At 58.9% G+C, this 14,092-nt stretch overlaps 1 protein-coding gene across 7 annotated transcripts in view; it reads left to right on the top strand.

Annotated features, from left to right (window-relative positions):
- Positions 1-14,092, top strand: part of PPP2R3B (serine/threonine-protein phosphatase 2A regulatory subunit B'' subunit beta) — a 51,211-nt gene that overhangs the window by 1,282 nt on the left and 35,837 nt on the right. For 2 of the 7 annotated variants that reach the window (XM_078362884.1, XM_078362886.1), the window contains exon 1: positions 6,444-6,898. The exons of 3 other annotated variants lie outside the window; for them this stretch is intronic. In XM_078362884.1, the coding sequence (XP_078219010.1) occupies positions 6,659-6,898 (240 nt within the window). In that variant the 5' untranslated portion in view covers positions 6,444-6,658. Of the gene's footprint in view, positions 1-5,935; positions 6,009-6,443; positions 6,899-13,972; positions 14,086-14,092 lie in introns of those variants that run through there. 2 more of the 7 variants (XM_078362888.1, XM_078362887.1) reach the window with 2 other exon arrangements.

The following is a 14,092-nucleotide window of genomic DNA, read 5'->3' as shown; positions in this document are numbered from 1 at the left end:
GAGTGCCGTGGCGTGATCTGTGCTCACTGCAACCTCTGTCTCCTGGGTTCAAGTGACTTCCCCTGCCTCACCCTCCTGAGTAGCTGGGACTCCAGGCTTGTGCCACCACGCCTGGCTAATGTTTTCTATTTTGCTAGAGACGGGGTGTCACCGTGTTGACCGGGGTGATCTCCATCTGCTGACCTCGTGTTCCGCCCGCCTCGACCTCCCAAAGTGCTGGGATTATAGGTGTGAGCCCGTGTGCCCAGCCTATACTACCGTATTTCGTAGAAGAAATGCCACGTATTTCTTAGAAGGTGATTATTCACTGCAGGTCAGAAGCGCAGCCTCTATGTAAGGCACCTGTAATCTCAGCTACCCGAGAGGCTGAGGCAGGAGAATCACTGGAACCTGGGAGGCGGAGGCTGCACTCCAGCCTGGGCAACAGAGCAAGACTCTGTCTCAAAAATAAAAAAAAAACCCAAAAAGATTTCTCTTGGCCAAGGATCAAGAGCGGGGGGCTCTGTTTGCTCGGTTTCGGGGGCTTCGGGTTTTACTTTTAATTTACACAGTTACGGTCCCAGGCTGGTCTCAGAGTTTCTTTCCAGTGCTCTATGTTGCTTTTTGTGACCTGCTTCTGGGCTGCGTCTCCTGCTCGGCTTGGTTAATGAACCTGGGACTTTTATTCCTGGTTTACCTGGTAGTACATCTCCAATCGTCAGATCTGCACAGCAGTGTATTTTCAAAAATGCCTTCTGTCGTTTTATACTCTGCGGTTTAAAGTAATAAAACCTTGCTTCCAGATGTGGTAGAAACACGTGTCAGGCCGGGCGCGGTGGCTCACGCCTCTCATCCCAGCACTCTGGGAGGCCGAGCAGGGTGGATCACGAGGTCAAGAGATCAAGACCAGCCTGGCCAACGTGCTGAAACCCCATCTCTACTAAAAATACAAAAATTAGGCCGGGCGCGGTGTCTCAAGCCTGTAATCCCAGCACTTTGGGAGGCCGAGGCGGGTGGATCACGAGGTCGAGATATCGAGACCATCCTGGTCAACGTGGTGAAACCCCGTCTCTACTAAAAATACAAAAAAATTAGCTGGGCATGGTGGCGCGTGCCTGTAATCCCAGCTACTCTGGAGGCTGAGACAGGAGAATTGCCTGAACCCAGGAGGCGGAGGTTGCGGTGAGCTGAGATCGCGCCATTGCACTCCAGCCTGGGTAACGAGCGAAACTCCGTCTTAAAAAAAAGAAAAAATATACAAAAATTAGCTGGGCTTGGTCGCAGGCACCTGTAGTCCCAGCTACTCGGAAGGCTGAGGCGGGAGAACGGCTTGAACCCGGGAGGCGGAGGTTGCAGTGAGCCAAGACACTGCCACTGCACTTCAGCCTGGGCGACGGAGCAGACTCCATCTACAAAAAAAAAAAAATACGTCCGTTTATTTAGTTGTTCTTTAATTTTTGGAAGCTTTGCAGTTTTGGTATCCAATTAACCCATGATTTTTATCAGACCACATGCCTGCATTCTAGAACGTTAGAACGGGCTATTTGGAGATAAACACGTGTGTGTGTCTGTGTGTACGTGCGATGCATATGCACACACAGATGCATACACACATACAGGTGCACACACATAGGTGGATACCCAGGTGGATACACATACATAGGTGCATGCACACACATAGCTACACATGCACATGGGAATACACACACAGGTGGATACACACGGTGCACACACACAGGTACATACGCACATAGTGCATACGCAGGTGCATATACACAGGTACACACAGGTGCATACACACAGGTACACACATAGGTACACACAGGTGCAGACAGGTGGATACACACACAGTTGGTGCATACTCACAGGTGCATACACACAGGTGCATTCATACACAGGAGCGCACACACAGAGGTACACGCACACACAGGTGCATATGCTCACATAGGTACAGACACACCACCAGGTGCATACAGACATACATACAGGGGTATACACTCACATAGGTAGATACACACACATAGGTGCATTACCCAGGTGCATACACACAGGTACATACACACATAGATGTGTGCATACACACAGTTGTATACACAGATACAGGTGCACACACAGGTGAGTATACACATTGGATACACACGCATAGGTGCATACACACATAGGTACATGCACACACACATAGGTGGATACACACAGGTGCAGACAGGTGGATACACGCACATGTAGGTGCATACGCACACAAGGGCATAGACACGTAGGTGGATATACACATTGGATGCACACACATAGGTGCACACATAGGTACATACACTGGGCGTACACACAGGTACACACAGGTGGATACACACACATAGGTGCATACTCACACATAGGTACATACGCACACGGGGCATACACACAGGTGCACACACATACACACGGGGCATACACAGGTACATCCATAGGTGGATACACATAGGTGCTTACTCACACATAGGTACATACATGGGGCATACACATGGGCACACACACAGGTACACACATAGGTGGATACACACACATAGGTGCATGCACACATAGGTACATATGCACATGGGCATACACAATACAGCTACACACTTAGGTGGATATACACACATAGGTGCATACACACAGGTGCATACACAGATACAGGTGCACACACTCAGGTTAATACCCACAGTGCATACACATACATGGGTGCACACGTAGGTGCATACACAAGGGCATACACATGTAGGTGAATATACACATTGGATACACACATAGGATACACAGGTACGTACACATGCGGGGCATACACATAGATGCAGACACAGGTGTATACACACGTAGGTGCATACACAGGAGCACACACACATAGGTGGATACACAGGTACATACACGGGCATACACACAGGTGCAGACACAGGTAGATACACACACGTAGGTGCATACACACATGTGCATCCACACAGGTGCATGCACACACACATAGGTGGATACACACACAGGTACATACACACGGGGCATACACACCGGTGCATGCACATACATACAGGTACACACATACACAGGTGCATACACAGACATGTATACACATACATACAGGTACACACACACGTGCATACACATACATACAGGTACACACATACACGTGCATACACATACATACAGGTACACACACACGTGTATACGCGTACATACAGGTACACACACAGGTGCATACACGTGCATACACATACATACAGGTACACACAGGTGCATATACATACAGGTACACACACAGGTGCATACACATACATACAGGTACACACATACACAGGTGCATACACACACGTGCATACACATACATACAGGTACACACATACAGGTGCATACACACACGTGCATACACATACATACAGGTACACACATACACAGGTGCATACACATACATACAGGTACACACATACAGGTGCATACACATACATACAGACACACAGGTGCATACACATACATACAGGTACACACACACGTGCATACACATACACACAGGTACACACATACACACACAGAGGTGCACACACACACACACACAGGTGTGCTCATCTTAACGTTTCATCAGAATTCCTGATGCAAGACAGAGAAGCACCCAGAACCCTCAGGGTGGGGGCTCAGGGTTTCTGAAGGTTTCCTTCGGGAGTCCTGAGCTTGCCCGGGGACCGCAGATTCCACACCGATGATTATCTCGTTGTGAGGAGGAAGGAAAGTGTGGAACCTTCGAGATTCTGCAACCATGGAAACTCTTGTGAGGAGCCTCTTCCCTCCCTCCCTGGCCTTCTGTGGACCGAGAGAACCACGTCGTTTCCTGAGATGAGGGGGGCGGGTTGCAAATCCACTGGAGCACGTCCGGTTAGGGCCTGTGAAACAGGGAGGAAGCCGCCACGCTCTGCACCCGGCGCCTGCGGGGTGAGGACGGGCATTCTGGGCCTCCTTCCTGGCTCGTGGCTTTGCCTGTTACCAGCTATGCTCTTAGCTTTGGATGTTGAGATAAACATGTTCTCACAAAGGCTCGGTCGCCACCGTGAGCCTTTCACACCTAGGATTTCACAGAAGCACTTACGTGTGCTCACTGAACACACATTGTTATCCTCAAACGGTCTGAACAAATGTGTGTTTAGTGACAATGAAAAGGGAGGAGATGCTTGTGAACGTTTTGCATAAAGGTCTTCTGAGCATTTGGGGAGTTTTAGAGGCTAAGGGTGCGATCGTGTCCCCATGAGACGCGAGTGGAGATTCGGGTGCCGTGAGGGCCTTCATGGGCCCAGGTGTCAATGTTGTCTCATCCGCGTAGCAGTGTGGGGGAGACAGGCTGAAAACAGGCCTCATGGATTCCACGCTGCCTGTGGAGCAAAAACGGCCCTGTTGAGTGTGGACAGCCCCGTCTGTGTACACGGTAGTGAATACACAGCCCCGTCCACCGTGGACGACCCTGGCCCTGTACATGATAGTGCATAGACTCCCCGTGGTGTCCCTGTTGAGACCGCATGGTGCTGTCCCCACCCTGATGTGTGTGGATGGCCCTGTGCCTCCCCCTCCCACGTAGACGGCCCTGTGGCTGCATCGGGAGCGGCCCTGTGGCTGCGTCGGGAAGCGGGTGCGGGGCAGGCCGTGGAAGTGCAGGGACGCAGTGGGGCTGCCTCTGGAGGTGCTTTGAGGATTCCAGGTGAGAGTCTTTACGTCTCTGTATGCGTGCACTTGAGGAGTTTCAGGCCATGTTCCAAAAGTCTTGTACGGGAAGAGCAGCCATGGCAGTAGAGTCCACAGGGGTGTGTGTCACCCCACGTGACAGGACAGGGTGCGTGTCACCCAGTGTGGCTGCATGGAGTGTGTGTCACCCGGTGTAGCAGGACAAGGTGCTTGTCAACTAGCGTGGCAGGATGGGGCGCGTCACCTGGCATGGCAGAACACAGTATTTGTCACCTGGTGTGGCAGAACAGTGGCATGTGTCACCCAGCGTGACAGGACAGGGCACATGTCAGCCGGTGTGGCTAGATGGAGTGCACGTCACCCGGTGTAGCAGGAGGGGGTGCTTGTCACCCAGCATAGCAGGATGGGGCACGTGTCACCGGCGTGGCAGGACGGGGTGTGTTGCCCGAGTGTGAGGAGCACGCCTCAGTCGTGTCACTTTAGCCACATTTTGGTTTTGATCTTTGATTTTTGGAGGGAGATCACAGGAGGCTGGCCTCTAATCACGTTTCACCAGAGGTGTTTGGAAGGCCGCCTGCCTGTGGTTCTGCTCTGAACTGAGCAAGTGGTGCCCGTGTGAATTCAACGGGCGGCAGCTGTGCCCTGTGACCCAAGTCACTGGGTGCCCTTGTTTAAGTCATCTCGTGGAGATTGGACCACGTTTCCTCCGGTGCTGCCTTATAGCTTCCGTTTGGAGACCTAGAGGGTCAGAGGCTGGCTTCGGAATCCTCAGGGACAGCAAGGAAATGAGGATGGAAAGATCCGGGCATGGCTGGAGGACAAGGAAGGGGACGGGGACGTCCTGTACCCTCAGAAGAATTGGAAGGGGCGTTGGGCTGGGTGCTCTGGTGGGCGGGAGAGGCAGTGAGTAAGGTTTCAGAAGAAAAGGCCAGTCTGTGTGCACCCTGCGTGGTTCCAAGTCTAGGATACTCGGAAAAAGGAGACCAGGAAGCAGATCGGGGCTGCTGGGGTGACAAGGGAGGGTCGGAGGGAGAGGTGCGTCTGTGGCACGCGCGTTTCTCAGGGCAGGGAACTACTTGTGACTCCCACGGTGGGAGATCCGCGTCGTCATGAGCTTTTCCAGGCCCACAGAGCCTGCGGCAGCAGGATGGCACAGTGCAGGCCGTGGACTCGGGGTGAAAGTGACCCGTCCAACGAGGTCCACTGACTGTAGCAAACGCACGTCGCCACGCAGGACCGTGCGGGTCGGGGAGCTGGGACGCCTTCTGCTGGCAGCGTGCAGCCGGGCAGGGGTGTGCTGAGCTTCTGACCTGCGGCCCGAGGTCTGTGTCCCGGTGGGAAGAACGCGCAGGCCCCCTGAGGTCAGCTCAGTTGGAAAGCCGCGGGTCCCGCTTCTCCGCCGCTCTCCTTCTCTTGTTCTAAGTGGGACTGTGAACAAGTGCCGTGGTCGCCGTGAGCGGCGGCGCGGGAGATGGATCCTAGGTGCCTCCGCCGCTCAGCTGGGTTCTAGAAAGTCTGCAAGCTTGGGGAGGGGCGGGGATGCGGGCGCCTGGATGCCCGGGCTGCCTCAGCCTGTGTTTATGGAGGCGCAGCCGCACCCGGCGTGCCCGTGGCTCTGGAGGGGCCGAGCCTGCAGCCAGCTCTGCTGGCGTCGTGGGGGGCGTGGGGGGCTCAGTTTTCGGGGGCAGCGCCTTCGCCCGGGTCCCTGGGGCCGCCCCAGGCTGTCCTCCCGGAGACCTGTTGATGCGCGCGCCTGGCGAGCCACGTGACGGCCCGCGCGGTGCAGATCGCGCCCTGTGCCCAGCCGGGCAGCGCCGAGCGCAGCAGAGGGGACCGGAGGGAGCCGAGCCCGTGTGGGGAGCGGAGGCGGAGGACCGGGGGCAGCGGCCGGGTCTGCATAGTCTCGGGTCGGGAGGGGCGGCTGCCCACACCCCCGGCGCCATGCGCCTTCCGCGGCCTGAGGAATGTGCGCGGCGGGGGCCCGGGGCCCAGAGCGCCTGGCGGGCGACGCATGGAGCGCGCTGAGCCCCGGCCCCGCCTGCAGCGCCCCGCTGGCCCCGGCCCGGCCCTGCCCCGAGAGCGTGGCGCCCGGCCCGGCCCGTGGAGAGCCCCCCGCGCCGACGGCATGAGGCTCCGCGAGCGCTCGCTGCGCCAGGACCCCGACCTGCGCCAGGAGCTGGCCTCGCTGGCCCGCGGCTGCGACTTCGTGCTGCCCTCGCGGTTCAAGAAGCGGCTGAAGGCCTTTCAGCAGGTCAGCCCCGCGGGCCCCGCCCCGGCCCCAAATCCGGCCGAGCCTCCTGGTCCGGCAAGCTGTGCCCTCCAGGCCCCACGCGGGGCCAACCCCCGCCTCACTGTCGCTCCTGGCCCTCCACCCGCCGTCCTTCCCGTCCCCGCTCAGGGACACCCCTACCCCGCCACTCGTGGCCGCGCACCGTCGGGGACCCCCCCACTTGCCGCCCCTGGCCCTGCGCCCACCGTCCTTCCCGGTCTCCGCGCGGGAACCCCCCCCGCCGTCACCCCTGGCCAGGCACCGTTGGGACCCGCACCTCGCCGCTCCTGGCCTTACACCTCCTGTCCCTCCCAGCCCCGCGTGGGGACCCCCCCCCGCCGTCACCCCTGGCCAGGCACCGTTGGGACCCGCACCTCGCCGCTCCTGGCCTTACACCTCCTGTCCCTCCGTGCCCCGCGTGGGGACCCCCACCCCGCCGCTCCTGGCACCCGGTGTCCCCGGCAGGGCCCCAACGCAAGGTTTTCAGGGCTAGTTGTGGGCGCAGGGGATCCACCCGGGCCACGCGCCGCCGAAAACAGGGTGCTGCTGTTTGGGAAGCTGTGCCAACCGAGGCAGGAAAAGCCGGCTTCGCTGCTTGCCCGGGACTTCAGCCCTGAGTGTGGCACCCTGCTGAGATAAGCCGGGCTGTGTGAGGACCGGCAGTGCCTCCGGTTCGCTGCACGCAGATTTTTCATTTAAATAAAACCCTGGATTGCTGGTAATAGACGCGGGGAAATTCCTTCACCCTTGGAAAAGGCGTTGGGTAGGAAACTTTCCGGTCCTTGTTCCAAGACGCAGCGTTTCTTCCCCCGGCTTCCTCGTTTCTTTAAGAGTCTGTTGAGATATCACTCACGTACCATGCCGGTTGCCCAGTGTGGTTTCGTTCCGTAACTCACTGGCCTCGTTTTTGTATTTTATTTTATTCTTTGACACAGAGTCTCGCTGCCTCCCAGGCTGCAGTGCAGTGGCGCCATCTCGCCTCTCTGCAGCCTCCGCCTCCCGGGTTCCAGTGAGTCTCGTCCTCAGCCTCCTGAGTGGCTGGGATTACAGGCGCCCGCCACCACGGCCGGCTACTTTTTGTATTTTTAGGAGAAACGGGGTTTCACCATGTTGTCCAGGCTGGTCTTGAACTCCTGGACCTCCAGTGATCCGCCCGCCGCGGCCTCCCACAGTGCTGGCATTAGGGGCGTGAGCCTCCACCCCGGCCGGCTTTGAAATGTAATCTCAGTTCCCGTAAGTGCCCGGGAAGTAACGTGTGTCTGTACCCCTCGTACGTTCTGTGGGTTAGTTGTACGAGCACCGTGTCGTTTACACGTGTGAGTCTTCCCTTGACGACCCCTGTGTCAGTTGAGAGCTTCGTCTTTCCCTGTGCCCGACTCTCATCCAGGCCGGGTGTGTGTGCGCGGAGAGCGTTTTTCAAACTCGGTTCCAGGAGTCTGTAGCTAGTGGCCCTGACCATCAGCTTGAGCCAAAGCATCCGCGTTGAAAGGGGAGGGAGACCCACTTCTTTCCCTTTAACTGAAACTTTTCTTCTAAGATCACGTCAGCGTTGACACTATCAGAGTTTTCATCTGACCTCTGTCTTCCAGGTTTTCACATTTTGCCTGCAAGTGGGTAGGGGCTGTAAGTGTCTGTTACAAGGATGATTTCTTTAAATGCTCTTAACCTGGATACCGTTCAGAGTGACATGAGCTTCAAGCACGATCTGTGGGCAGTGTGTGCTTGGTGGTTGCAGAGTCTCTTACGTGGTTTGCTCGCACGTGGGCGTGGCTGGACGAGGATGCCTTCTGCCCTGCAGAGGGGCCGTGACTCTTCTGTGGCAGCTGTGGAGTCTCAGGTGGTTAGCTCACACGTGGACGTGGCTGGATGAGGATGCCTTCTGCCCTGCAGAGGGGCCGTGACTCTTCTGTGGCAGCTGTGGAGTCTCAGGTGGTTAGCTCACACGTGGACGTGGCTGGATGAGGATGCCTTCTGCCCTGCAGAGGGGCCGTGACTCTTCGGTGGCAGCTGTGGAGTCTCAGGTGGTTAGCTCACACATGGAGGTGGTTGGATGAGGATGGCTTCTGCCCTGCAGAGGGGCTGTGACTCTTCTGTGGCAGCTGCGGAGTCTCTTACGTGGTTAGCTCACACGTGGACGTTGCTGGATGAGGATGCCTTCTGCCCTGCAGAGGGGCCGTGACTCTTCTGTGGCAGCTGTGGAGTCTCTTAGGTGGTTAGCTCACATGTGGACGTGGCTGGATGAGGATGCCTTCTGCCTTGCAGTGGGGCCGTGACTCTTCTGTGGGGACTGTGGAGTCTCAGGTGGTTAGCTCACACGTGGATGTGGCTGGACGAGGATGCCTTCTGCCCTGCAGTGGGGCCGTGACTCTTCTGTGGGGGCTGTGGAGTCTGTTCGGTGGTTACGTCACACGTGGATGGATGAGAAAACCCTCAACCCTGAAGGGTGGTGGGGCTCTTCTGTGGGGGACGTGGAGTCTATTAGGTGGTTACCTCGCACGTGGACATGGCTGGATGAGGAAGCCCTCTGCGCTGCAGCGAGGATGTGCGTCTTTTGTGAGGGCTGTGGTGTCTCTTCTGTGGTTAGCTCACACGTGGACGTGGCTGCAGCGGGGCCGTGACTCTGCGTGGGGCCTGTGGTGACCAAGCACCTGTGTATCTGCCTCTGGAAGGCAGAGCGCAGTCACCAAAGTGTGCGTTGTTTGAGCAGGACTGTTTGTTTTACTGGAGTCACGTTGGGAAACCAGGAATTCCTTCTGCAGACGTTTGCTTCATTTTATGGAAAACGGGTTTCCACGTTTTTAGGGAGTGAGAATCGACACTGTGAAGTGCGTGGTCTCTGAGGGTTGGTGGGTGAGTTACAGGCTCATTTTGGGGTGTTTGTGGGGGTGGTGTTGGGGAGAAGGGGGGTGTGTCTCGCTGCCTTCACTGCCCGCATGAGCGTGGGTTCTGTTTGTCATGGGTCCACCCCACTTGGACACGTCCTTAGGAGGGTCATCTGGGGGTGTCCCTGGTGGAGCCACTGGAAGTGTTGGGGTGCGGCGCCTCTGCCCTCGGACACTCCAGGCAGGGCAGCACAGTGCTGTTTTCAGGAGTCCCGTGACGGCGCAGCCTTCCACGCTGACATCAGCCACAGACACGAGCCCGTGGCAGAGGCTCCTGAGCTTGCTCTTCTGCTGTGGGGACGTCCCGCCTGGGCTTCTGTTGCCCACCAACCCCCTGGTGGCTGCTCCCTGCCCAGGTGTGAAACCCAAGCTCCACCTCCTCCTGGCCACTGCCCACTTCCAGCATCCTTGCCAAACCAAACTCGGCCAGGTGGGGGGTGTTCAGTTTCAGTGACCTCCCGCCTCGGGTTGGGAACAGCACGTGTTCTCGCCGTAGGTCCCAGGAGGCCCCTGTGTGATGATAGCGTGTTACAGGGCACGTGGTCCCACCGTGGGTCCCAGGAGGCCCCTGTGTGATGATAGCGTGTTACACGGCACGTGGTCACACCGTGGGTCCCAGGAGGCCCCTGTGTGATGATAGCGTGTTACAGGGCACGTGGTCACAGCGTGGGTCCCAGGAGGCCCCTGTGTGATGATAGCGTGTTACAGGGCACGTGGTCCCGCCGTGGGTCCCAGGAGGCCCCTGTGTGATGATAGCGTGTTACAGGGCACGTGGTCACACCGTGGGTCCCAGGAGGCCCCTGTGTGATGATAGCGTGTTACACGGCACGTGGTCTCGCCGTAGGTCCCAGGAGGCCCCTGTGTGATGATAGCGTGTTACAGGGCACGTGGTCACACCGTGGGTCCCAGGAGGCCCCTGTGTGATGATAGCGTGTTACACGGCACGTGGTCTCGCCGTAGGTCCCAGGAAGCCCCTGTGTGATGATAACGTGTTACACGGCACGTGGTCACATCGTGGATCCCAGGAGGCCCCTGTGTGATGATAGCGTGTTACAGGGCACATGGTCACAGCGTGGGTCCCAGGAGGCCCGTGTGATGATAGCGTGTTACAGGGCACGTGGTCACATCATGGATCCCAGGAGGCCCGTGTGATGATAGCGTGTTACAGGGCACGTGGTCACAGCGTGGGTCCCAGGAGGCCCCTGTGTGATGATAGCGTGTTACAGGGCACGTGGTCCCACCGTGGGTCCCAGGAGGCCCCTGTGTGATGATAGTGTGTTACAGGGCACGTGGTCCCACCGTGGGTCCCAGGAGGCCCCTGTGTGATGATAGCGTGTTACAGGGCACGTGGTCCCACCGTGGGTCCCAGGAGGCCCCTGTGTGATGATAGCGTGTTACAGGGCACGTGGTCACAGCGTGGGTCCCAGGAGGCCCCTGTGTGATGATAGCGTGTTACAGGGCACGTGGTCCCACCGTGGGTCCCAGGAGGCCCCTGTGTGATGATAGCGTGTTACAGGGCACGTGGTCACATCATGGATCCCAGGAGGCCCGTGTGATGATAGCGTGTTACAGGGCACGTGGTCACAGCGTGGGTCCCAGGAGGCCCCTGTGTGATGATAGCGTGTTACAGGGCACGTGGTCCCACCGTGGGTCCCAGGAGGCCCCTGTGTGATGATAGCGTGTTACAGGGCACGTGGTCCCACCGTGGGTCCCAGGAGGCCCCTGTGTGATGATAGCGTGTTACAGGGCACGTGGTCCCACTGTGGGTCCCAGGAGGCCCCTGTGTGATGATAGCGTGTTACAGGGCACGTGGTCACAGCGTGGGTCCCAGGAGGCCCCTGTGTGATGATAGCGTGTTACAGGGCACGTGGTCACACCGTGGGTCCCAGGAGGCCCCTGTGTGATGATAGTGTGTTACACGGCACGTGGTCCCACTGTGGGTCCCAGGAGGCCCCTGTGTGATGATAGCGTGTTACAGGGCACGTGGTCACATCATGGATCCCAGGAGGCCCCTGTGTGATGATAGCGTGTTACAGGGCACGTGGTCACACCGTGGGTCCCAAGTGGCCCCTGTGTGATGATATCGTGTTACAGGGCATGTGGTCACAGCGTGGGTCCCAGGAGGCCCCTGTGTGATGATAGCGTGTTACACGGCACGTGGTCCCACTGTGGGTCCCAGGAGGCCCCTGTGTGATGATAGTGTGTTACACAGCACGTGGTCCCACTGTGGGTCCCAAGTGGCCCCTGTGTGATGATAGCGTGTTACACGGCACGTGGTCCCACTGTGGGTCCCAGGAGGCCCCTGTGTGATGATAGTGTGTTACACGGCACATGCTCATGCCGTGAGTCCCCGCATGCCACTGGAGCGTGGCCGAGCCCTTCTTGCTGGAGCTGCTCTGCCCGCATCCTCCTGCCCAGGGGTTCTCAGGGCTTTGTTTCTGGGCAGCTCCAGGACAGCTCAGACCATGCTCCCTGCGCGGGACAGCTGTGCTGCCCCAGCCTGGCCCTCCCTGCCTGGAGAGTGACTGTCCCACCCCCCACACAGCGGCTCAGCGCACAGACAGCCCTGCTGACCTGCTCACAGACACCATCCAGCGTCCCCGCAGGGTCCTTCGGGCGGATGCACAGACCCACGCAGCACCGTCCACGGCTGAGAGCACCCCCCCCCACACGGCAGCCCCCCCATCCTCGGAGCTGACGGCGGCTGTTGACAGCCTGGGCTCTGCACATCCCTGACGGCGTGCACGGTCACCCCACCTCCCCGGTCTATGGCGAGAGCACGTGCCGTTCCCCTTGTGGCCTTTGGTTTGCCCAGACCCTGCCCAGGACTGTGTGAGGGAGAAGGTAGAGCTGGGGGGTTCCCCACCTGGTGGGGAGCAGCAGCAAGGGGGGTTCTCAGGAAACAGAAGCCCAGGTGGGGACGCCCACACAGAAGACCAGGCTCAGGAGCAGCTGCCGGGACTGCTGCACTCGGGGAGGGTGGCGATCCTCCCTCACCGTGCACCCTGACATCCCCCATCACCCCTTGGCTGGTGGACGCCTTGATCCCCACGTCCCCCAGCCCTGCCTTCTGAGCTCAGTGGAGACGCGCAGCTCACCAGAACGGCGGGTGCAGGGCCCAGTGGACGTCTCTGCAGAGGCCCAGTTGCTCAGCACAGCCTGGCTCAGCCCTGTGTGTCAGCCCACGTGAGGGTGTCCACGTGGGGCCCGGCTCAGCCCTGTGTGTGCGAGCGAATGTCAGCCCACGTGAGGGCCTCCACGCGGTGCCCTGCTCAGCCCTGTGTGTGAGCGTCAGCCCACGTGAGGGTCTCCATGCGGGGCCCGGCTCAGCCCTGTGTGTGAGCGTTAGCCCACGTGAGGGTCTCCACGCGAGGCCTGGCTCAGCCCTGTGTGTGAGCGTCAGCCCAGGTGAGGGCCTCCACGCGGGGCCCGGCTCAGCCCTGTGTGCGATCGAGTGTCAGCCCACATGAGTGGGTGGACTCAGACACGTGGACCTTCCGTGTCCACCCTCCACACCAGTTCTCCCTGTAAACCTGCACGTGGCACCCGGCTCTGTTATCTCCGTGTTGGCTGCTGTGGGTGAACGCTGACCTTTCCGGCTCCCGTGTTTACCATGTAGCATGTCGTTTGCGGGTGTCACTGGCAGCCTTCCACCAGCCTTCACGGAGGGTCCCTGGGAGGCCCGTGCGGCCGAGAAGGATGCTCCCAGCTTGCAGCAGGCCCTGCCTTCCAGGTGGTGGCCGTCGGCTGGGTGGGCGAGGGGCTCGGCCGGAATCCGTGAGTGTGGGTCCTGCCCGAACCCCCACATCCCATTCCACAGCTGCTGTGCTTCCAGCGCCGTCTGAAGTGGGCACCAGGAAGCACAGAGCCTCCTCTGTGGCCGTGAGCCGGCCGGCCGGTCCCGCTGGGGTTGGCACGAGGGCCGTGTCTGCGTGTTGCCGCACACCGCCTGCTGTGCTCACCCTGTGCGCACTCGGGGGGCCTGCCCGAGGCTGGCATCCTCAGGACCTGTCGCGGCACTGACGACCTGTGTAGTGGAACTTTCCTGCACCCTGACACGCGGGCACTTGTGCACAAAAGCAGGCCGCGTCCGTGTCGGGCTGAGGCGTTGAGTCTGCTGCTGCAGGCACGTGCTTTCCTAAGTCACACTGTGCTCGGGAAGGGTCAGACGCGTATCTGTGACCTGTGGAACTGCCTGGAGTCAGGAGCTGCCTTCCCGCTGCCCTCAACAGAAATAGCTCTCTGGGAGGCAGGGTGTCGCCTCTACCACCGTGCCCTGCGTGACAGGTGCGTT

This window comes from Callithrix jacchus, chromosome X (genome assembly GCF_049354715.1).
Source record: "Callithrix jacchus isolate 240 chromosome X, calJac240_pri, whole genome shotgun sequence".
Taxonomy (NCBI): Eukaryota; Metazoa; Chordata; class Mammalia; order Primates; family Cebidae; genus Callithrix; species Callithrix jacchus.
This window is presented reverse-complemented; position numbering and strand designations above follow the sequence as displayed.